The following is a 26084-nucleotide window of genomic DNA, read 5'->3' on the forward strand; positions in this document are numbered from 1 at the left end:
GTTAGCCCGAAAGGCATTCTTGTAAATTCGAATTGGCCCCAAGGAGTGACGAAAGACGTATATTGAATGGAGTCTTCCGCTACTCTGACGTGATAGAAACCGTTCCTTAGGTCGAGTTTGCTAAAATATTTTCTATTTCTTAACCGATCCAAATGATCCTCAATTAACGGGGTTGGGAAATTATCCCTTATCGTGTTCTTATTAATTGCTCGGTAGTCCACGCAAAGTCTAATTGACCCGTCTTTCTTCCGCACGAGTACTATTGGGCTCGCATAGGCCGATTCGCTTGGCCGTATTATCCCATCTTTAAGGAGTTCGTCGAGTATTTCGCGTACCTTCTCCTTCTCAAAAAAAGACAGTCGCCTAGGTCTAGCCGTAACCGGTTGCGTGGTCTTCATGCTTATAACCATTTCAAAATTGTGCGAAACTGGTTCTAGGGACATTCCGTCCACGTCACGATAAATATCTTTTAATACTTGAGCTGCTTTAGTACTCGCGTCTGCGCTAATGTTCAAGGAGTCGGCTACATCCTTAACTGCGCTTACATCGATTAACATCAATTGTTTTTCAAAGACATTTTCTTCGCGATCATTTCCAGGCGCTTTTATTTTGGTCGAGAGCTCAACCGTGTCACTTATAGAAATGCTAATGCCGTACTGGGCAATATAATCCCGTCCTAATAGGGCCTCGAAAGGCATAGTTTCATTTGGCACGACTAAAAACCTAATATTGCGATGAATGCCATTCACGCGGAAGTGCCAGTCTAATAGTCCTAAAATAATCAGCTGGGTGCCATTTAACCCGCGTATCTCGAACTCGTCAGTCTTAACACCACGTCGCAAGTCTTTGGGCGCCTGGTCATCAACAATTAAACTGATTGGGGAGCCCGTATCGACAACTGCCATTATTTTGACGTCCTTACTCTGACTTTCAGCTAGCGGTATGCTGAATTCGACTGACGCCATAAAAGGTGGTGGTGTTACTGGTACGTACACCAAGCTGGCCGTTTTCTGCTGGGCTGACTTCTTTGGACAATCCTTGACCCGGTGTTCCGTTGAACCGCACTCGAAGCATGCCCCTTTCGCTCTTCTAGGCTTGGTACACGCCGTGGATAGATGGCCCAATTCTGAGCAATTGTAACACCTCGTTGTGCCTCGTCCCGCCGTTGCCGTCGTCGTTGGTTGGTGTTGTTTTACCTCCTTGCTCTTCTCCGGTCGGGCTTTATGTTCCCTCCTCAAAACCACCCTCCTAAAGGCATCGAGAAGATCCGCGGAAGTTTGGAACCGATGCATTCGTGCCTGATCCTGTAGCCGGGCGTCTGGTATCCCTTCTATCATACCGTCCACAAGTTCGCTCCCTCCAATGCCTACTTTATTTGCCAGAATCTTTTTTTCATGGAAGTATTCGATGAACGGCTCACTGGCTTTCCACACCTTCTGTTCGAATTCCTTCCTCATCTCCGTTTTACTGGTATGAAGGCTAAACATCTCTGCCATCTCTGTCAGCAAATCCTGTGTGGACATTTCCAGATGTTCCGGTCTCGAATGTAGCCATTTTAGAGCTCGCCCTTTCAGTTTGGCACCGATCAGCACTCTAGTCCCCTCGTCGTCCAACTCGTACATTCTTTTCAGAAGCTCAATTTGTTTGCTCCATTTCGAAAATGATTCTGTATCTCCCGAGAATTCGCTCACCAAGTTCCCAATGGTATTAATGTTCACGTGTGACCTTGAGGTATTAGTGCTTCCTCCTGTAGAACTGGGTGTCGTATTCTCTCGTCTATGCTCCGCGAGTCTCAGTTCCCGCTCCAGAACTGCTTTCTCTCGTCTCAGGAGTTCCAATTCTCGTAAGATGTGTGGGGGTACCACTTCGTCATTTAACCCCTGTCCGTCTTCATTATTTCCCTCTTGTATCTCTTCTTGCCTCTCTGGCCCTGTCGTTGGTAACCCCAAGATTTCGGCCATTTTTTCCGCAATGCTGGAGTCAAAACTTAACAGTCGATTTATCAGTTCTATCTTCACTCCCGACGAAGGTAAGTTCAGAGAGCGAAGCGCATTTTTCAATTCGTGTACGGAATAGTCATTCATCGCCCGGCATTCCATCTTTATAACGAATATGGTTTCGCTTTTCTGATTCCAATTTTATTATTCGTCACAACAAGTCTTCTAATTAACTGCTAATAAGCACCTTCGAGACGCGGTGTCGTGTTTAGCTAATAGACCCAATACGTATAGAAAAAAAAGGGAAGGCCACGCCTTCACAACAACACGGACTGTTATCGTGTAGCTTCAACTATGTACTGTGTGATTCTTCTGCCGTTCAAAACCTACCGGTCCTTTCCTAATTTCCATCCAATTCACTAATTTCGGTGTCAAGACTTTACACTTTGCTGGTTCCAAGACCCATTAGGAATTCCCACACTCCAATATGGAACTCCACAATGCCTTTCTCGAACCCAGGCCGTTACCAGAGGTCGAATCCCACTTCTGATATTTTGTAAGCTCTTTTTCTCCTTATCACTGACTGTTCGAAAACATTCACGAACGAATAAGTGTTTGATCGGGTAAAATAGTTAAAATTGGATGGAATATTCTCAAGACATCACACTCCTTTATTTAAACCACACTCTTTTACAGTTTACGCATTCACTCTCTCGTACCGCTCATCACACACTCTCCCTGATCTTCTCATCGATCTCGTTAGGCCCCCCACGATACTCTATTTCCCCTACCTTTCGTCTTAAAATTTCGTGAGTTGGACAGTGGCGCCTACACTATTGAAACTTTAAAATATTATAGCTTGCAAATACTGATACGTATTTTTTTTATAGAAGAGCCATGTAACTGGGAATATGTAGAGTTTCTTGATTATATGTCTAGGATTACCCTCTGTTGCAGTACCTTGTGAAAATTTAATAAAAGTGACTCATATTCTGCATATGGGAAGCAAACGATTTTTTTATGTATTGGATGTATCAATTTATGTTGCAGTAAACATACATTTATTTTGGTTATCAGGTATGGGTATTACAAGAATAAATATTTGTAGAAATAATGAAATGAAATAATAAATAATCTTTTTCTTTAATTTACAGTGCCGTTTCAAAATATTTGTGAATACATTAAGCATGAGCTTATTCACTTTATCTGTATGCTTCAAGTTTCGCCACCATATTGATGAAGTATAAATGGAATGATTTTAAATGCAAGGTCACGATGGATGTTCATTGCCAAAAGTTCAGATTTTGAAGATCTTTCATTAGCCATAAATTATAGTATCTTCTTCTACCATAATTTATAATAATTTTCATCTTATTTAATGTAATTATATGTACAAAAAAAGAAGTATTATTAAGGCAATTGTTTGCGTTCTATGAGTATACTTAAGAATTCTTGAATTTGGTAAATTATTAGTAACTTGTAATTTTGATTGAGTAATCTGGTGTTGTACATAATATCCATGTAAATAAATCATTCATATTTTCAAGAAATGTAAGACGGTCTACATTAAAATAGATTAATAATATACATTCTGAAATAATTCTAAATAATGAAAAATTATAATAACAAAAGTAGTTTGTAGATTCTTTTCGGGGTACACACAGACTTCCACTCCTTTTACAGTAATTTTTCGCTTTCTTAAATACAATTTTTAATTCATGCAAAAGGGGGAGATAGCGCACATATTAATCCATATCTCCAAAATCTCATTCATTCGTTGACTTTCAATTTAGACAATTCTCAATCTCATGTATTCTTAAAACCATTCAACCATTCTTCTACCTTCGTTTTCTCTATCATAGTATAATTTTTTTTTTTTTTTATTTACGCTGGAGGGAATCCGTTGAGGACTAAGTGCAGGAGTCTTCTCGATCCTAACAGAAAGAGACATACCTGCTAAACCACTCCAGCGGCATGCAAGCTCTACAAAGCCTTATCGTTTCACGATATGACCTTGTGGAACCGCGCCGGACGCTATGAGTCGCGCCTTCCTCTCCTAATTGGGCAATTATAAGTAATGCTCAAGCAGGCCTCCTGCAACTGCAGATCAAGTTTCTAATCGTTTTACGAAGCACTGGGTGCGTTCAGGAAGACGCTATTTAGCACTACGCAGCGCCATTAACTGTTCGAGGAGCTGCTCCATAGCGCTAGCAAATGCTACCGTGACGTCACTGTTTATGGTGTTTTACGTCATATTCCTGCGCTACGAATGCTATTCCTTGCGAGGTAGTACATTAGTAGCGGTCAGTAGCATTAGCGCTAAAATTGCTCTACGAACAGACGGTAGTGCTGGCGGGTACACTGATATTTTTAAAAATGGATTCCGACAAGTCAATAATTATAGCAGCAGTAAGTGATGAAATTATGGATTCATCTTCGTCTTCTGATGACGATGATGTAAATTATGAATTACTTCGGGGTTTATGCTACAGTTTTAGGCAAAAATTATGTGTTCCCCGGATAGAAAAATATGTTGAAGAAGCGGTAACCAGGTTCAGTAGGGAACAATTTAAATCTAATTTCAGGTATTTATTATTAATATTAATTTCATTTAAAGAATAGTAGTATTATATGAAAGTAGTGCTTGAATTTGTATGGTGCTCATAATAATAATATATGTATAATTCTAATAATTACATGATTATTCGCAGTAAATAAAACTAGATTTTTATCCTTTGTATTGAATATTTAACACGTATTAATTTTTTTGTAAGCAGAGCAAGGTCTATATTTGTATGTTATAAAACCGAAAAATATACGTGAATTATAAATTTTATAATAATTTATTGTATAGATTGAAATTAAAATAAAATTTACAATTATATGCTAAAATCTGTTTTTCTTAGTATAACATTTTATGCACTATGATTTTAGAATGTATCCTGAGACATTCAATCATATATTAAATATGATTGAACATAATTTAGTAAGAAAAGTAAGTGGTGCTCCCATGATTTGTCCACGTACCCAATTCCTTCTTACCCTATGGAGACTCGGAACTCCTGACTCCTTTAGGTAACACACCACTTTAATTTATTTTTAATTTCTCTTTATATTATGTATTTTTTGATGTTATTAAGTAGGAATAACAAAGAAAGAGTGCTTTTTGTGGTAAATTTAATATGTTCGCAGAACATTCAATTGAATAGTTAATACCTTATCTTTAGGTCAATATGTGAAAGGTTTTATGTTGGGAGGAGTACATCATTGTATGTTACTCGACGGGTTGTTAATGAACTTGTTCAAATTGCACCCTACTTTATTAAATGGCCATCAGAAAGCTACGCTGAAGAAGTAGCTAATGGTTTTAGGAATATAAGCGGTTTCCCTGGGATAATTGGTGCCATAGATGGCACACACATACAAATTCCTGCACCAAAGGATAATCCTGCATCTTATGTTAACCGAAAAGGATATTATTCGATACAGCTTCAAGTATGTTGATTTATATTTGAATAGTCTACATTAAATATGGAATATAATATACAATTATGTTATTCCTTTTGGAGTTTAATACATTTAAATTAAATTAAAAGCTTGAAGGTAGAACAATATAAAAATGTATGACAAATTTTTTTAAGGCTGTATGCGACCATAAGTGCAGATTTACCCATATCTATACAGGGCAGGTAGGCTCGGTGCATGACCAACGAGTTTTGAGACAGTCGGAAATTCAAGATTACTTGGGTGATACCACAAAATTTTCAATTGACAGTCACTTGGTTGGTGACTCAGCATATAAGCTCCATGAAAATTTACTTGTTCCCTACAGGGATAATGGCCATTTGACACAACGACAAAAAAATTATAATTTTTGTCATTCTTCAGCAAGAATCTGTATTGAATGAGCATTTGGATTATTAAAAGGAAGGTTTCGTAGCCTCCTTAATATATTTGCAATGAATCGTACAGATCTTGTTCCCATGCACATACTTGCATGCTGTGTGCTTCATAACATTTGCATTATGCAAAATGACGAATTATATATAAATAACACAGATATAGAAAATAGCAATGTGCATAATTTATCACAAAATAACTTAAGTATACCCCAAGTTGCAATAACTAAACGAGACTCAATTTGTGCACGTTTACAAATGCATGATGTTTAAAGTGGAATATTATTTTTTTATTCGATTCTTTTATAATTAAAAATTAATAAACCAATTATGTTCTATTAAACTTTTATTATATATTTTTAAAATAATTTTGTATATAACAAAGAATTATATTAATTATGTTTAATAATTTCATCTAACTTGTCTAGTAGTTTTTGTTTCATATCCATCCTTTCTTTGTGACGTTTATTTTTATTTTCTTCAGTCTTTTTCATTTCCATTACTATTATTTCTGGATCGAAAGATTTACGTTTACCTAAAATACACATGTAAGTATAAGAATATTATAAATTAAAAATAAAATTATAACAAATTATAAAAATCATCAGGAATACATAAAAATATTTCTGCATATAATATAGATTCGATGTAAAAGTTGAAACAAACATTGCCATAATACTCCAAATATTATTAAACTTATATGTAGTCAACCCTTTCGATTATTCCTGCTATTTTTTTAAAAAATTATTTTTTAACTTACGTGATTTGTAATTTTCGTTTTCTTTATTCACATTGCCTGTGGACAATAGTTCTGACTTCTTTGTTACATTTCCGGTTGATGATATTGTTGATACAGGCATCATATAAGGCTTCTCACCTATTAGGCTTTCCATAACCTAAGAAATATTGCAATGAAATTATAACACATTCCTTTATATGCATATATTAGGAAAAATAATATATTAATAGAATTTTAATACAATTTCTTACGTCAAAATATCTCCACTGCTTATTTGAGTTCCCTGATTGTTTATTATGGTCTTTGATCCCTTTGTATGTTCTTTTCATACAATTAAATTTTGTCATGCATTGTCTGCCGGTACAGTGATAGCCTTTAACACATAGTATTTGTGATATTTCTTGCCATGCCCTTTTTTGGCTAATTTTGCCTAAATTTATATTTTCCTCGGTTTTTCTAAACTCTTCAATTAAAAGCAGTACTGCCTCATGGCACCACTTATAATGCGATAAGCCTGAACCTGGATCTGCAAACAATTACAAATGCTACTTAGTTTATAAAATTGATTAGTTGAGCTGAATATTATTATGAAAAACAAATTTAATATATTTCTTTAATGTATATTTAATTACCATCTATTAATTCCTCTTCTTCCTCTTCGAAAGTTTCAAAACTATTTCTTGTTTTCATTGTATTTGGTGATCTTTCAGGAGACATCTCATTTATTAAATTTAAATTTGAGTCCATACAAGTATCCAAGCTTTGAATTTGAACTGCTGAAGTGCTAGGGCCTTTAAAGAAATGAAATTAAAAATTCAGAAAGATCCTTTATATTATTTTATAAGATTTATATAAAAATACTTAAAAAGATTTTAAATATATTTACCACATTCATTATTTACCACCCACTGTTGGCGAGCAGACTCTAATAATCTATTAGCAAAATGTGTATCTATAAGCAAAAATTTCAAAACATTAAAGATGAAAATAAAAACTTCTAAAAATTAACACTAAAGTTACCATTTGGCTGTCAAATTATCCTTTCAAAAAGTAAAAACGTGTATAAAAAGTCCACGATAAGTTTAGTGTTAAAATCTACCCAGATAGCCTTTCCTGAGCTCCCAGATTATAGCAGAAACCTGCAACAGATTCAGTTAGCAGAATGGTACCAGATTTGAAACCGAACGGGTATTAATCAGTTTCTGCTAACAGATTGAAAGCAGAATAATAACAAACCTGTTGGCAGAGCCTGTGACAGATGGGTGATGCTTAATTGTACACCATTCCATTACACACGACTGATTTACGAACGGCCGAATTGCATACGGCCTATTTACGAACAGCAAATTTAACCACTGTTAAAATATACACAACAGAGATAGAACACGATCGAATTGCGCACAGCCTAAAGTCCCGTTCGATCAAATTGTACACAGACAGAGTGCCTTCATATGTAGAGTATACATTAAGCATGAATACTATAAATGATATGTATGTGTGTATGTTTATATATATATATATATATATATATATCATTATTGTAACACGTGACCGTATTTTGTTTTTGGCTATAAATTACAACGGTTATCACCTGCGTGAGCATATTATGGTTCTCGTATATAAAACTATTTACGTAACAATAAAATTTATTCTTTAAATGAAGAATTGAATGAGAGTGATACACTGTCCATATTGATCAGAGTGCAATATAATATTAAAGTTGGTAAAATAATAAAATGTTATAGAGTATATATATATATATATATGTGCATGTTTACGAAATATAATTTAAACGTCCTAATAAGTTTTATGGTGTTTCAAAAATGGAGATATTAAAAGGAAAAAGAGGCTGCAATATATATGCACACAATGATTATTGCTATAATATCGATAAGCGTGACAATATTACATATCGCTGTAATACTAGAGCTTCTACAAAATGTCCTGGGGCAGTTAAATTTAAACATGGTAAAATCTGCTTACTGAAGGAACATAATCATCCACCTTCTAAGTATGTTATTGAGATATCAAAACTTAAAGAAGAGATGCTGGCTCTTTGTCGAGATACCGTTTTAACAGCTAAAGAAATTTTTGATAGCGTGTGCAGGAAGTAAGTACAATATATATATTACATTTTAAAAGATATAGATACCTTCCTTCTTTTCTAATGAAAATAAATAAATAATGTTTTCTCGTAATTTCGAGATCTTTTCCTTCTATACAACTTAATACTATTCTTAATAACATATGCATTATTTTATACTCTCAAATCTCTTTCCTATAGATATCCAACGGAAGCAGCTTATATCACATTCCCTTCAATCAAGAGTACCTTAAACGCAGAAAGACTTAAAAATAAGCCTAAGAACCCTACGACACTGGCTGCTTTACCTGCGTTAATGATGAATTATGCACCTGTAATGCCGATTTACAAAGGAACTGCCCAAATAGGAAGTGAAATAGCAGTTATATTTTCTACAGATACTCTGATGGATCTACTGGCTTCATCAACAGAAATATTCGTTGATGGAACATTTTCTGTAAGAAATTACTTTCAACTTTTACAAAATGAAACATTTGTTATTTTATATTTTTCTTATTCACTTTATACAGGTTTTACCTTCTGCACCATCAATTTCTCAATTATATTCAGTTCATGTTTGTTATAAGGATATGGTTTTAGTATAATTTTTTTATTCTGTATATTAATTGTATTTTGCTGAACCTCTAAATATGAATGGTAAATATCTTTATTGCAGGGTATAACAACAATGCTTATATTATGTAGCTCCCGAACCTCGTTAATGTATTCGTGCATGTGGGATAAAATTTTGGAGCTGATACCGCAATTAAAGGCCAATTTAAAATATGCAATGATTGATTTTGAAAAAGCAGCTATTAATGCTTTGCAGTTAAAGTTCCCAGATATTAAACTGCATGGTTGCTGGTTTCACTACAAACAGGTTTGAATAAAAATTAGTCTTATTATAATTCTTCTTTGAATAATTTTACTTATTCTTATACATATGTATAAGTTACATATTTCCCTTTTAATTTTTAAATTTTAGGCTCTTCTTTGTAAATGGGTTTCACTTGGATTAAAGAATTTAGCTCAAGATATTTTGTTAATGGCAACAAATTTAGCATTGGCTCCAGCAAGCTGTTTTACTGATGGAATTATTATTATTGAAAAGGAAATAATGGAAGTCTATGGTGGAAATTTAATGTTTCTTTTATTTTTAAAGTATTTAAAAACAACTTGGTTACCTATTTCGACTATGGTATCTGTTTACAATCATTCACATAGGACCAATAATATAGCCGAATCATTTCATAATATTATTGCGCAAAAAATTGGCAAAGGAAATAAAAGTATATGGACATTTCTGGGTATTCCACAGTGCACCAAAAAATCTATAATAATTTCATATTATTAAAAAGAATTTACATAGTATTATATTTTATTATTTTATGTAGATAAATTACAAACTGTTATGTTGGATGAGATGATTAAACATTCGCAGTTAAAAGTAAGTAAAGTGGTTAAACGATTTCGATCCAAAATAGACATAATAAGAGATATGAAAATAAAAGATGCACAAAATAAATTACAACATAAAAGGTTTGACTTTTTAATACTAATTTTATAATTATCACAATTTAAAAATACATTATTTCAATATATTATATGTACATACCTATTATAAGATCAACATATATATATATATATATAATTATTTTGTTTAATTATAGTACTTTTAAGTATTAATAAACATGCTAAACTTTTATTTTAGGATAACCCTCAAAGAATTTCTTTTATTTAATAAAGGTACTGGCAGCTACAACTAAGATAGAATTATATATGAATGTATTTAACTGTGAAGAATGGTTAACAAATGTTTAATTTAAATATGCATAGACTTATAATAGCAGCATAAACATTAAAACTGTAATATTACATGTAGGACATTTATCGTTGGCTACCTGTTCTGAACATTTACCACATAAAGCAACATGTCCGCATGGTACACAAGCATGTGTTGCTTTCTTATTACATACAATACAAAAACGTTTCTTTACACTGTTATTTGTTGAATTCAAAACAACTATTTCTACTGTTGAAAAATTTGTATCTCCTGAATTTAATAAAATCATCTCGCTTCTCGAATTATCATTTGTTAAATCTTCGGAAAATAAATTATCGTTTTCATCCAACAGTACTGTATTTATTAGCATTTCTCCAGAAAAGACACCTATAAAACAAATTCCTGCTCTAATCTATATGCGATGTAAATTTCTGTCAAATAGAAAATATATATACACATGTAAAATAATTCTTTTTAAAACTTTTACCACACTAAGAAAACTTTTCTATACAATTTATATATCTACTCACAAAAATTAACAAATTTAGCTTCAATAACGTCGAAATAGCTAAAATTTTATTAACCAATTTAACTATTAGAGCTTTAAGTACATATTTTTTCTTATTATATGTACATTACAGGTATCAATTATTAAAATATGTTTGTGATAATAAATTAATTGACTGTATTATTACCTTCCGAAGAAATTTGATTCGAAAAGTTATTATGAATATCTGATATTATTGACGGATTACATTCCTTAATTACTTCGCAATTGGATTGAAGTTGATCTTTAATACTTTTTGTATTATTATCAGAAGCTGCTGTTTCGACTATAAATTATATAAAAAAAAATTACGTTAACAATATTAAAAATGAATACCTATAAATATAAAATGAAATATGAAAAAATATACCTGTACAGCAATTTAATAATAGTGAGGTCTCTGCTATTTCGTCATTTAATTCAGATATAAAGTTTAAAGATGAGATTGTATCTGAATGTGAATGTATCACATTGTATTTAGAACAATCATGATATAAAGAGCTGTCAAAATCTCCTAATAATGAATTTCCTGTTTTAGTTGCTTCAGTCATCGATTGAAGACCTTTCTTACTTTTAATATTATTATTTGAAATTACTTTTTCTACGGCAAAAGTACAATATGTATATACATATTACAACTTTAAATGTATTAATAAAAATTATTATTTTTCCTAAAACATAATAGAAAAGTTACCTGTACCATTATTTATAAATAATGAAGGATCTGTTATTTCCTCAGATAATTCAGATTCCACTGAAATAAAAGACGATTATAAATAAATATAATTCTTATACATTCAATTTCATAAATACAAAATATATATAAAAAGTTGAATGACATAAGACCACTGTTTAATACTAACCTTCATCATTAAAAATCGTCTTTTCAATTTCAAATAATTTATCTTTTACATAAAACATTTTCAGGAAATGTTCTAATGATACCCTATAATCAATTAAAATTTGAAACTATAAAGCATTACCTATATAATAATATATACTTCAAGTTAATTACAATTTGTAGTAATGAACGATAAAATTTTATGTTTAATAACACAATTTAAGATTATATAAACTGTAGTACCTTTTGTTTAACAGATCCTCTTTACTTCGAAATATTTTTCGATTTTGATTACGATTTGCGACTGTGCGAGGCCTTCGAGGAAAAAGTCCGTTTTTTAACCGAGCTAAATCTAGCTCTTGATCTGTCATGAGATTTTTCAATTTCTCTAATTGAAGATACAATGAATAATGCTTACGTATATTAATATATGTACATATACCAAAAAGATTTTAAATAATAAATGACTCATCATATACGTACCTAAAAATATCCAAATATTTAAGTTGTTTGTCCCCATTTTTTGTCTCGCATTTCTGTGAAATGATTCTACAATATTATTTGTCCTAATAGCGCATTCAGAAACTGATATCTTCTCTGCCATAGGTAGCCAATAAACTCTCATATATCTCAGAAATTGTAAAATAGCAGGATATTTAGTACATAGCTTATCCGCTTCGACTTGCATTAATTTTAAACCTTTAGGAAATAATTCAACAGGCGCTAATGGTAAAGTCATTGACATCAAAAGAATATCGTTAGGAGCGTAAGTCAAATTTAAACGACGCCATTTCCTATAGACTGCCTAGAGAACGCATTAACAGATATGTAAATCATAGTAATTCAAATACACGTATATGAAAAGATCAGTTAAAATTGTAATATATATTTAGGTACACACTTGATTGTAGTGAAACCAGCAACCATGCAATTTAATATCTGGGAACTTTAACTGCAAAGCATTAATAGCTGCTTTTTCAAAATCAATCATTGCATATTTTAAATTGGTCCTTAATTGTGGTATCAACTCCAATATTTTATCCCACATGCACGAATACATTAACGAGGTTCGAGAACTGCATAGTATAAACATTGTTGCTATACCCTATACAATGTTCATTTTAATTTACATATTCCATATAAATATACCTATAGATAATTTAAAAACGATTTTTACCGTATCCATGTAACGAGTGTGAATAGAATATACTTGAGCGATTGATGGTGTTGAAGGTAAAACCTATATAAATTATGCAAATGAAACAATTATTTCTTTTGAAAAGCATTAAAATAACTTAAATACTTACAGCAAAAGTTCCATCAACAAAAATTTCTGTTGATGAAGCCAGTAGATCCATCAGAGTATCTGTAGAAAATATAACTGCTATTTCACTTCCTATTTGGGCAGTTCCTTTGTAAATCGGCATTACAGGTGCATAATTCATCATTAACGCAGGTAAAGCAGCCAGTGTCGTAGGGTTCTTAGGCTTATTTTTAAGTCTTTCTGCGTTTAAGGTACTCTTGATTGAAGGGAATGTGATATAAGCTGCTTCCGTTGGATATCTATAGGAAAGAGATTTGAGAGTATAAAATAATGCATATGTTATTAAGAATAGTATTAAGTTGTATAGAAGGAAAAGATCTCGAAATTACGAGAAAACATTATTTATTTATTTTCATTAGAAAAGAAGGAAGGTATCTATATCTTTTAAAATGTAATATATATATTGTACTTACTTCCTGCACACGCTATCAAAAATTTCTTTAGCTGTTAAAACGGTATCTCGACAAAGAGCCAGCATCTCTTCTTTAAGTTTTGATATCTCAATAACATACTTAGAAGGTGGATGATTATGTTCCTTCAGTAAGCAGATTTTACCATGTTTAAATTTAACTGCCCCAGGACATTTTGTAGAAGCTCTAGTATTACAGCGATATGTAATATTGTCACGCTTATCGATATTATAGCAATAATCATTGTGTGCATATATATTGCAGCCTCTTTTTCCTTTTAATATCTCCATTTTTGAAACACCATAAAACTTATTAGGACGTTTAAATTATATTTCGTAAACATGCACATATATATATATATATACTCTATAACATTTTATTATTTTACCAACTTTAATATTATATTGCACTCTGATCAATATGGACAGTGTATCACTCTCATTCAATTCTTCATTTAAAGAATAAATTTTATTGTTACGTAAATAGTTTTATATACGAGAACCATAATATGCTCACGCAGGTGATAACCGTTATAATTTATAGCCAAAAACAAAATACGGTCACGTGTTACAATAATGATATATATATATATATATATATATATAAACATACACACATACATATCATTTATAGTATTCATGCTTAATGTATACTCTACATATGAAGGCACTCTGTCTGTGTACAATTTGATCGAACGGGACTTTAGGCTGTGCGCAATTCGATCGTGTTCTATCTCTGTTGTGTATATTTTAACAGTGGTTAAATTTGCTGTTCGTAAATAGGCCGTATGCAATTCGGCCGTTCGTAAATCAGCCGTGTGTAATGGAATGGTGTACAATTAAGCTCCTCCCGTGACAGATAATTACCTAAATCGTAACAGACTTTGACTCATATGTTGGCAGAACCGGTAGCAGATTATCATCAGAAGTGAAGCAGATCTGAATTACTCTTTTTTAAAAGTCTAACACCTTTTGACGCATGCGCAAAGCGAGTAACGTGACGTCATATTTTAGTACAAGCTAAAGGGACTAGATGGTGCGTCATTTGCACTTTTGAGTTTGGCAGAAAATATGAAATTAATGACAGTATTCTATTTTAATAAAGGTTATGCATTAGCAGAGCAGGACCTAAGGGATTATATATTTCTTCCAATACTGGTAAGGATCACTTTCATAATAAATTATGGTTATTTATCTTATATTTATTTTCAGTTAATATTTCACAATGACGAGCTGTGGTTTGCCAAAAATTTTAAATAAGGAGAGAAGAAAAGTTTTGATATATCTGTGCAGTTTCTGGACTAAGTTAGTTAATTATTTTTATTCAAATGTTAATTCATAATTTCTTAGAAATTACCTTTATAGTAATCTTTTATTTTTGATTTTATAGTTGTTCCAGTAGAAAAGATGTCTGGTTCAGCTATATAAGAATTGATACGAGTAAGTTATTATAAATTAATAGAAGGAATTACTCGTTTAGGTGATATGGTTACCACTTTCAGCAAACAATATATTTTTGGTTTTTATGAGTCAATCTCTTTTTTAAAAACTTTTAACCTACCTAAATACTTATTTACTTATTACAGATTTACAAAGAAACGAGGGGTGTGATTATAGGAGATCCAGTATTTAGAACAGGAAAGCCCTTCTATGTTGAATTGTAGCCTGGAATTATTGGCAGTATCTTCAATGATATTCAGCGTCCATTCAAAGACATCAACAAGCTTACTAGCTCCATTTATATTCCAAAGTATGTTAATGTGCCTTACTTGTTTCATACTACACATCCTGGGAATGCAATTCATTAAATGTTAAAAGTGGCGGCCACATCGCTGGTGTTCATTTGTATGGAATTGTTCAGGAAAGCACACTGGTAAAGCACAGTATGTTACCATCCCGCTAGAAATATTGAAGAGCTTTAAACGAATTCTATGACAAGAAGTTTCCTGAATTTGTCCTCCTCACAGTAAAAGTTAATCAGATTCTTCAGGAAGAATAGGGTTTGTCTTCAATCAAGTTGTTAAAGGACGACTTCTTGCAACAAAACAAGTAATTTCAATGATTCTATAATGTGCAAATTAGGAGGGTTTGTTTGTAAATTCTATTTTTTTTCTCTCTCTAACTACTTATTGTACAAGCGTTTCTGTCCATTTAACGAAAACCGTAGTAATGTGGCGAAATATGATTATATTTTACGATTATTATATATGGTATTTCTATCTAACGATCTATTTCTCACAGGAGCATGTGGAAGATGGTGAGGCAAAGGTTTGAGCAGACTTCTACCAACTTCACGAAGACACTAAACTGGCAATCGGAAATCAGAAAGATTAATTAACTCGAATCATTCAAGAATTAAGTTGTTTGTACGGATCGATGGCCCTCGACGATTTATAAGAATCCGGTACTCCATTTTAAAGTTTCTGGAAAAAGGAAGAAGAGTGAAAGAAAACTCGGTATCACATATTTCTTATTTAATTGCTATGCTTCAAACACTTCATTCAATTGTGCATGAGGGCAGTCCTCTTTATCCTTAAAATCCGTTTATAAAAATGTACGATCGTTTCTGTCCATTCAACGAAAACCGTAGTAATGTGGCGAAATATGATTACATTTTACGATTATTATATATGGTATTTCTATCTAACGATCTATTTCTCACAGGAGCATGTGGAAGACGGTGATGCAAAGGTTTGAGCAGACTTCTACCAACTTCACGAAGACACTAAACTGGCAATCGGAAATCAGAAAGATTAATTAACTCGAATCATTCAAGAATTAAGTTGTTTGTACGGATCGATGGCCCTCGACGATTTATAAGAATCCGGTACTCCATTTTAAAGTTTCTGGAAAAAGGAAGAAGAGTGAAAGAAAACTCGGTATCACATATTTCTTATTTAATTGCTATGCTTCAAACACTTCATTCAATTGTGCATGAGGGCAGTCCTCTTTATCCTTAAAATCCGTTTATAAAAATGTACGATCGTTTCTGTCCATTCAACGAAAACCGTAGTAATGTGGCGAAATATGATTACATTTTACGACTATTATATATGGTTTTTCTATCTAACGATCTATTTCTCATAGGAGCCTATGGAAGAGGTTGAAGCAAAGGTTTGAACAGACTTCTATGAACGTCACGAAGACATCCAATAAGCATTACTGAAATTGTCGTACTGAGAGCAAAAGTTTATAAGATTCTTCAGGAAGAACAGGATTTGTCTGAATTCGTGCAATTGGTTGGTAAAGCTTCCCTAGTTCAAAGAGACAAAATAACTCTGGAAGTTGCCAAACTGTCGAAGGGCGACTTTTTGTAACAAAGCAGGTAATTGCAACGATTGGCGTGTATAACGTTCAAATTATTAATGATTATCCGTAAATTCCATTTTCTTTTTTTTCTCTAGCTACACGCCATATGATCGTCTCTGCCCATCCTATAAAACCGTATTAATGTTGCGAAATATGATCGCTTTTTACAATATGGCTAGGCAAGCTGTAGAATCGACGGCTCAGCCAGACAATAATCAAATGACGTGGAACATTATTTGGGATAGCATGGTAAAAATTCTCTATCAACTTAGCTTTATTAAGTTTAAGATAAATTTATTACAATTATTTTCACATTATTGTGTGCAAATCGTATTCCTATCTAACGATCTATCTCTCTTAGGAGCCTGTGTAAGACGTCGAAGCAATGTTATGGCCAGACTTCTATATATCAACGTCACGAAGACATCCAACAAGCATTCAGAAATCTGGAAGATTAATTCACTCGCATTATTTAAAGAATAAGTTGGTTCTGTGTATTGATGGCCCTCGGTGAGTTAAAAATGTATCCTGGTTCATTTTAATGATGCTAGAAAAGGGGAGGAGGGTGAAAAAAAACTCACTCTACCAAGAATGTCTCATCTAATGTTAAGTTTTAGTCACTTAAATTCAAACGCTTCTTTCAATTGTATACAAAGACAGTGTATCTTATGCTTAAAATTCGTTTATAAAAAAAAACAGGGCCTCTTATAACTATTTTTATCCGATGAAGCTCGGAGATCCTTAAACATTATTTGAGCTAGATTACAGTCCTATATTTCATGTTGTTGAAAAATCTTGCACACAGAGATGGAACAATCTATAAGTAGCAAAATATATATTGGAAAACGTTGCAACTTATTCTTGCGCGATTTACCTCTTCTCTTCCTGTCAAAATTCTGCGAAAATAGTTTTCCTGCGATCTGCGTACCAACCATTTCAATAATATCATTCCCTTTAAATAATTATATTTCACAATTTTCAACTGATATGCTAGCTGTCCCTTTTCTATGTAAACCGAAACATCCGTGGTTTAGGTATTTTTATATTACCGAGTCTATAGGATCCTGCTGTATAATATATTTAATGCTATTTTTCTATGCTCTTTCAATTAAAGAAAATAAAAGGTTATTATAAAAAGAATAATTCATCCAATAATATCTAAAATCTCTCACATTTCAAAATTTGACGGTCATATGACGTAGCTTATGGGCAAAAGAATTTAAATGTCATTGGCAATTATGATACTAACCCTTATGTAGGAAATCCTACGATTGGATGAGACACGTAAGCCAATGGTATTCATTAATATTCAATCTTCCATGTACTTCCACCCCTCGTAACTGATTTTTCCAGGTCGTTCGGACTGTTCGTTCTTTCTGAATCCGTCTATCGAGCTGAAGACATTGTGACAATTGTGACCATCTATTTCTGAGAACTAACCGCCGCTTTTATACCATTGATAGGAGAAATACTGCAAATAAGATAAGCATAATTAATAATTAATTAAATTTTTAATTATTCAATTTATTAGGATGAATCGATCTACCATAAAATATTCCATCTCACGGAAACCGTTGCATTATTTATCTAAAGCACATAGAAGAAGGTTAATGACTGCGATAAAGGTCAATTTAAATCAAAAGCATGATCATTCAAATAGTACTGAAAAGACACGTGAAATTGTTCCGTCATCATCAAGTGCAGAATACAATGACGATTTGATCACTGATTCAATTCATATAGATAATATGCATATGGTAGAGGAGGATTGCTGTTCTAATTCTTCCACTTTTTCTGAAAGTTCAGGCAACAATGAATTAAATTTTGACCTTCAAGAACCTGTGTCATCGTTTTCTTTTCAGAAACGTTTAGCTGCGTGCTTTATAGACAATAAATTGAATCACGTACAAATAAACAGCATATTATCTCTCCTTCGGACACACGCTTGTTTTTCTAATTTGCCAAAAGACGTTAGAACTCTTTTGAAAACACCACGTGATCCCATCAGCATTTCTTGCGTACAGCCTGGCAAATACATTCATTTTGATCTGGAAGAAAAATTAATCCATTATTTAAAGACATTGGAAAATATTAAATTAAATAGATTGGACCTAGATATACATACTGATGGCTGTAATTTGGATCATTCAGGGGCCATTCATTTATGGCCAATTCAAGTAAAAGTTGCTAACATTGAAAGTGCTAAACCAATTATTGTTGGTATATATAAAGGTGCAGAGAAACCAAACAATCCCAATACTTTTTTTGATAAATTTGTTACAGATGTTGCAAATTTGATCAGTAAAAATGGAATCACTTTCAATAATATTAAAATACCAATTCATTTAAGATGCTTTATAGCAGATGCACCAGCAAGAGCTTTCATTTTGAATCATAGAGGACATAATTCTCTGAAACCATGCTCAAAATGTAAAGTGGTAGGTGTGCGATTTGAAGGTCGAAGTGTTTTTAATACCATTCATTCTTCAAATAGAGTTGATAACGATTATCCAAGATGCCTTGACAGCGATCATCACAAAGATGGTAAAAGTCCTCTATCAAATCTTCCAATCGGAATGGTTTCACAGGTTCCATTCGAATACATGCACCTTGTTTGTTTAGGTGTTGTAAAAAAAATCTTAATGGCATGGGTACAAGGAAAATATTCTCGTTTGTCTAAATTGTCCAACAGATGTATTTCAAATATATCCAATAGATTGGAGATTTTAAAAACATATTGTCCTTCTGATTTTGCAAGGCCTCCACGGTCACTTCAATTTTTTTCCAAATACAAGGCCACAGAATTTCGACAGTTTCTTCTATATACAGGTCCTGTAGTCACATATGGATTAATGGATAATCAAATTTATCAACATTTTTTGTTTTTGCATGCAGCGATTAGAGTTCTAGTTTCTCCTACTTCTTCAAGTTTCATACTAAACTTTGCAGAACTAAGTTTGCAAAAATTTGTCCAAAAATGTTATCACCTCTATGGTCCAAGTTTCAGCACGTACAATGTACATGGTCTTCTTCATCTCACTGAAGACGTCAGACATTTGGGTAATTTAGATTCATTCTCTGCTTTCCCATTTGAAAACAATATGAGAATTTTCAGACAAATCTGCAGAAAACCAGGTCTTCCTCTTCAACAATTCTATAACAGAATGAAAGAAATAGAATTAAATACAATACCTAACAATAAACCTCATGATATTTCTATTCCCAAGTTTGTCGAATATCCTGCTACTGCTAAACGTAGTAGATTTTGCAAAATTGAGTATTCCAATTTCATAATTAGTACAGAAACATGTGATAACTGTCTTCTTTTACAAGATGGTTCAATTTGCATAGTGTGTGATATTATTAATAGTGAAGATTCCTATATTCTTTGTGTTAAAAAATTCTTATGTAGAGAAGACTTTTATGATATTGGTATAGCTTCATCTGATATTAACATATATAAATGTTTCACCTTAGATCATCAAATCCTTTCTATACGGTTAGGTGACATTTCTTCCAAATGCTACAGGATGCCTTTATTCTCCAATGTGGCGGAGGAAAATTCAAGTGATAGTGAAGATGATAATCTGCAATTTTCTACATTTGTTGTTATTCCTATTTCACACATAGAAAGTTATTAAGATTAAATATAATTATTAATTTTGGAAATTATAGTCATATCAGATCTTAATAACCACCTATTATACGTGTCAGATTTGTGGATAAATAAAGTTTGTTTTCTACGTACTCACATTATTGTAGCAATAACTATGGACCGAAGAGGAAGGCCAATAGTTAAACCTGCACGGTATGAAACAACTTCATCAGAGGAGGCACCTAAGGCTAAACGGTCAAAAGCCATTGTAGTGGACATCCAGGAGGATATTGATCTAATCCGTAGGAGGCTACAAAAAGATAAGGAAGAATATTACAATGCAAATTCTTTACCTATATGTGAAGCTACAAATGTGATTAACCATAATCAAACTCACATTCAACATTCGCAGCCTAGCACTCAATATTCACAGGCTCAGTCTCCTTATTCAGAGGCTCAATCTCAGCCTTCTCAGCTTCATGTTGAATATTCGCAGGCTCCCAGTCAACATAATCTGCTGTTTAAAAATGCCACTTCACAGCCTGGCAATCAGGATTTGTTGGCCTACACCCACCAAATGCAGCTGGACACTCAGCATTCGCAGCATGTTGTTAGGAATACAATAGATCCTACTTTGCATTTTGTGCCACAACCTGAAAATTATTATGAACCACCTTTATATAATAATACCAACAATAATGCACTAAAACAAAACATGGTATATGAGGCAATGAACAGACACACTATATTAAAATCAACAAATGACATTACACGTCAAAATGCCTTATATACTGATCCAGTGCAAAATTTGTCTTCACCTATGTACTCAAAAGGCTCCACAACTGCAACTTGTGTCTCTAGTCAGAGCGACTATGTTACACCTGGAGCAACTACTTCCAGAAACATCAATTACTCCCAGATTACTGTTCCAACTGCTTCTCAAACTACTGGGACAACAAATAGATTGGAACCTGGAAGAAACAGAATTTGTGGTGAAACAACTGATGAGCGTTTGGATAGATTGGAAGCCAAAATAGAGTAAGTTTTGTCATATGTATTTCTTATGTAAGTATTGTGAATAAGATAATGTTTTTACCAATAATATATTTGCAGTAATATGAACGGTATTTTGGAAAAAATTGCCAAAGGCTTGGAGAGGAAGAGGCGAGCACCTTCAAAACCACAGATCTTGCCAATTTCATCTGTTGAAGAAATGCAACAATTTCAAACAATCAGCGATGAGGAATATTCAGATGTGGTAAGAAACAATAAATAAATTAAATGTTTTTTATTACCATTATGTCAATGTTAACTAAATTCAATATTGAATTGTTAAGAAAATTTATAAATATATAGGTATGCTTAAATAATTAAAAATTTATTCACCTTTAGGTGGCCTATTTCGAATATCTGGGCGGATTCAATCTTCGAGAGACTATTAATTTCTGCTTGAAGGAAGGATTGAAAGATTCTGTCACTGCTTTCTTCACCTGGTGTGGTACGGATAAGCTAAAGCCACTGAACACCACTAGATTCGTCAGGGCAATTTATGGTAAGAATTTATTTCAATATAATCAAGTATTAATTAATATGTTTATGTATTCTGAATGAAAGTCCTTCGCTCGAATACATTGTTTATATATTGACTGACCTGCAAAGTTATTTTGATGAATTTTAATTGTTGACGTATCTATCTCGACGCACTATACTTTACACACATATAAAAACACTTCAAATCACAATAACATTTTTCTTGTTTACAGATGCCACTTGTCAGAACTCCTACTTCAAGATGCCAACAAAAGCGGAATTTAAATCCAATTTCGTTGAGTCATTCAAAGCGGCCAAAGAAAGACTGCGATACTCAAAAAAAAATGCAGGCGAATCACATGGCAAACGGGTCGATCGAAGTCATCATAGCAACTTTTGGAGCGACGACCGAAATGATGAAAATGTCGAATCAGATATGCCTGATGATTGAATGTGAGTATTTAACCACTTCACTATTTTTTTATTATTATCAGTTCTTTAATTTTAACAGTTAATAAATTCGGAGCGTACTCTATTACTGACTGACGTCATCGCCACGGCGTGGCACAATGTGGCAACACTGTAACTTTTCTTTGCATGAAACGAGGGTGTGCTCCGAATTACGCATATATGCGCTTAAAGCTATCAACTAGAATTAACTCAATTGAGGCTGCGTTCGTTTATTAATTGCAAGTACTAAAACTGTACAATGTATGTCACGTAAAATATAGGTTTTCAGTACTGGCAGTATATAAACGAACGCAGCCTTAGTAGTGATCTACTTTATAATAATTTATTGTTTTCTTTTAAAATTACAGATATAAAGAAGAAAGGCATTAAGAATATGGCAAAAGAGACCGAAAAAAGATACGTTCCACAAACATTTGCTTCAATTTTTTTTCAGCATTTTGCATGTTGCATGTTGGTGGAGGGAGTTTTAGTTGGTATACCATCCTTGGGGATATTTAATATCGTCAAGGATGGGGAGTCCAACAGACCCCCCCGTTCAGTTGGGTTGACAAACCCCAGGGGGACATGCTTAACGCATTTCTCCACTCACCTTAATCCAAAAAATTAAAAAAAAAAAATACTAAAAACTTTTATTTATTAAACTTATATATTTCTTCTTCGCTGTCATATAAATTGAATTTCAATGTTGGTTTTTCTATATGCTTTCAGAGATCTCCTGCTGTGTTTAGTACCCTCCAAAACATGCAATCGGTTACCAAAACTGGAAGAAAAACTAGAGGGAGCATGAGGTCGTGGTTACAGTGAGAGGACAAGATTAACACTGTGAGCAACTGCAAAGGAAGACTGTAGATGAACTAGAGAGAGATGATGTTGTTACGTCTTTTCATAATAAACATAAACATTTTAAAGTGAGTAGATTGTTAAAAATATTTCTTTTTGTTTAAGACAAACCTTTATACAAGTCTTCGTTTCATGGTTTACAGTCTGATGCCAAACCAATGCCAAACGTCCCAACAGTTTTCCTGGAAAATGCAAGCACCAGATGGTACTACTGGATTTACAGAGGAATGAGCAATAATTCCAGACAGATACTCCTACGTTTTATAATAAAGTGGATAAAGATGATGAGGAAATCAACACTGTTAGTTTTGAAGTAAATCAAGAGAAGTTTAAAACAGTCCTAAAGAGAGATTTATAGAATTTGGAGCATCCTTTACTAGCACAATATTATTTTCGAGATGATGCTGTTAATTCTGACATCAATATTGATTTAAATCTGTCAACATTTTTAAGGCTTTATCAGGAGATAAAGATTTTCAGAAAGATGATTGGCAATAATGGAAAAGTTTAGTAGGAGTCACGGCTTGCTGAACAGTAAGGTGAATAAGCATTATATTTATGGTCCTACTAGAGTCAAAGTGAAAGAATATATACAAATTTACAGATCTCTAAATTTGATACTTAAAGGTTAATACTATATTTGTAAGTAAAGTAACAGATACGTCTTTTGATTTTTTCCAGAGGCCATTGTTCTTGTACAAATATCATCGCATGGTGGATCTCGAAGACAAGAAACATAGTGTTTGGAAGGAATTTTGCGAGCTAACAAAGGTTGGATCTTATTGGTAAAATAAGTTAGAAAATTAAAAAATACTTTTGTTTCGTTTTCATATGAGCAGTTGCCGAAGGATACAATGCATCCTTTAATACATTGGTATCGCAAAAAAGAAAGTTAAAAGGAATTTTTATAGAAGACTGCGTTGTTTTGTTTCCTGATGTATTTTATTGAAAATTCTTTAAGTTACAATATAAAGAAAAATTAATTTTTATATGTATAAGTGATTACAGTAGAATTTATAATATATGTTAATTGTGACTATGTATATTAAAACTTTTAAAGCGTATAAATAAAACAATATTTTTGTATTTATATAATATATAGTGTTAAAAAAATTCTACCACATATATATATAACTTATGCTTTGTTCATGTTGCTTGTATTTCCTGCACTTTTCATTAAAAAAATGTATATAGTATTTATTTTATAGAAATTTGTATGAAATAAATAATATATACTTTTTTAAAAAAAAGTGTAGAAAGTGCAAGTGACACGAACAAAGCTCAAAAACTAAAATAGTTAACTGCGACATTTAAAGTGCATTTAAAGACCTTTAAACAGATCCTGCTGTCAATCTGCTACCAGTCTGCAATCAGGTTATGTTGCAGATCTACTTTACCTCATACGTCATTCTGCTAACAGGTTATGGAGCGCAGGATCTGTCACCAGACTGTCGACAGTCTGCGCATACAGTTGTATGCAGACTGCCAACACAACCTAAATGATTCTGGTACCAATCTGAAAGCAGTCTGCGTACAAAATGTTATCTGGGTATTGTCAGGCTAACCTGACCCCCAAGTATGAATCTATTTAATAATTTATTGTTAATATCAAGACATTACATACCATTCCTGGCTCTGACTGCATCAGCTGTGGTCACTTGTATGGAGTATTTCTGTTGCTTTTCTTCATCGAGAAAAATTATTTTCTCCATTTTTATATATATGCACTAGAATGAGATAATTGATTTACTAGTAGTTAATTTTATAATTATGCTTATTTTTGTACTATTGTCTCATTGCTAATACTCACCTTAGAAAAATCAACGTATTTTTTTTATCATGGCCACGACCAGATAATTACAACACATTCTTTTCTTGTAATTAAAATCCTCAACTATAATAGACCACTTTTTCACCACGTGCATACCGGCATGGCGGGCCTCCAACAAACGCTATCTTATCAATATTCACGTTCGCGGAGCATAACGCTACGTTGTGCTATTTCGCTCCGCGAATGGCGCTGGTAGTGTTTGGATTTAATAGCGTTAGTAGTACCTCCCCGAATGCACCCACTGTAAAACGTTTTGTAGTTGCAGGGGCGTAATACTCTCGCATTCTTCTATGATGCAGTCTTTAAGTTGCTGCAAAGTTTCTATTTCCAGATCATACATCCTATTCTTTACCATTCCCCATATCCCAAAATCGAGGGGTGCCAGATCGGGTGATCGAGGGGGCCATTCAATGGGACCATTTTTGCCAATCCATCTCCCTGGATACTTTTGGTGCAAATAATGTGTCACCATTCTAGCCGTATGAGGTGGAGCCCCGTCTTGCTGAAATGTAATGATCTCTGTCTGCAATGTAAAATGAAGTTAAACCTTAATTTTAAGTTTTATTTAATAATATAAAATGCATTTAAAGATTTCATAAAAATAATTACATTTGCAGTTACGCTTCGGACTCTTCCGTCTACTTCGTCTCTTATCAGCTGCAAATACTTATCGGCATTTAAATTTCCCTCGATAAATATAGGGCCGATTATATTTTCTCCCAGTATGCCCAGCCAAACGTTGAGCTTTTTCTGGTACTGGGTATGAGACTCGACATATTCGTATGGGTTCTCTTGTGACCAAACTCTTGTATTTTGTTTGTTCGGTGCATGGACCAGCACAAACGTCGATTCGTCGGAGAACAAGATATTTTTGACAAAATTAGCGTCACTATCTACTGTATCTAACATAATTTTGCAAAAATTATGCCGCTTTTCATAATCTGCC

At 33.0% G+C, this 26084-nt stretch overlaps 1 protein-coding gene and 1 pseudogene across 1 annotated transcript; both read left to right on the top strand.

Annotated features, from left to right (window-relative positions):
- The first annotated feature begins 4947 nt into the window (after positions 1-4947).
- On the top strand, positions 4948-6109 carry LOC136772720 (putative nuclease HARBI1; annotated as a pseudogene).
- Positions 6110-8398: 2289 nt separating this feature from the next.
- LOC136772730 (uncharacterized) lies at positions 8399-10424 on the top strand. Its single transcript, XM_066725860.1, has 7 exons — positions 8399-8685; positions 8860-9115; positions 9189-9257; positions 9335-9538; positions 9644-9965; positions 10053-10197; positions 10370-10424. Exons 1-7 carry the CDS (start codon positions 8399-8401, stop codon positions 10422-10424), a joined length of 1338 nt encoding a protein of 445 aa, XP_066581957.1.
- Positions 10425-26084: the final 15660 nt, after the last annotated feature.

Source organism: Prorops nasuta, unplaced genomic scaffold, assembly GCF_024137725.1.
Source record: "Prorops nasuta isolate Cenicafe-Biocafe unplaced genomic scaffold, Cenicafe_Pnas_1.2 PNAS00001, whole genome shotgun sequence".
Lineage (NCBI taxonomy): Eukaryota > Metazoa > Arthropoda > Insecta > Hymenoptera > Bethylidae > Prorops > Prorops nasuta.

Bases quoted from the DNA above. Each gene is read 5' to 3' on its own strand.
- LOC136772730 (XM_066725860.1), top strand. From the start codon at position 8,399: ATGGAGATATTAAAAGGAAAAAGAGGCTGCAATATATATGCACACAAT. The intron at 8,686-8,859 runs GTAAGTACAATA...TCTTTCCTATAG, and splicing joins TTTGATAGCGTGTGCAGGAA to ATATCCAACGGAAGCAGCTT. The intron at 9,966-10,052 runs GTATTCCACAGT...TATTTTATGTAG, and splicing joins AAGTATATGGACATTTCTGG to ATAAATTACAAACTGTTATG.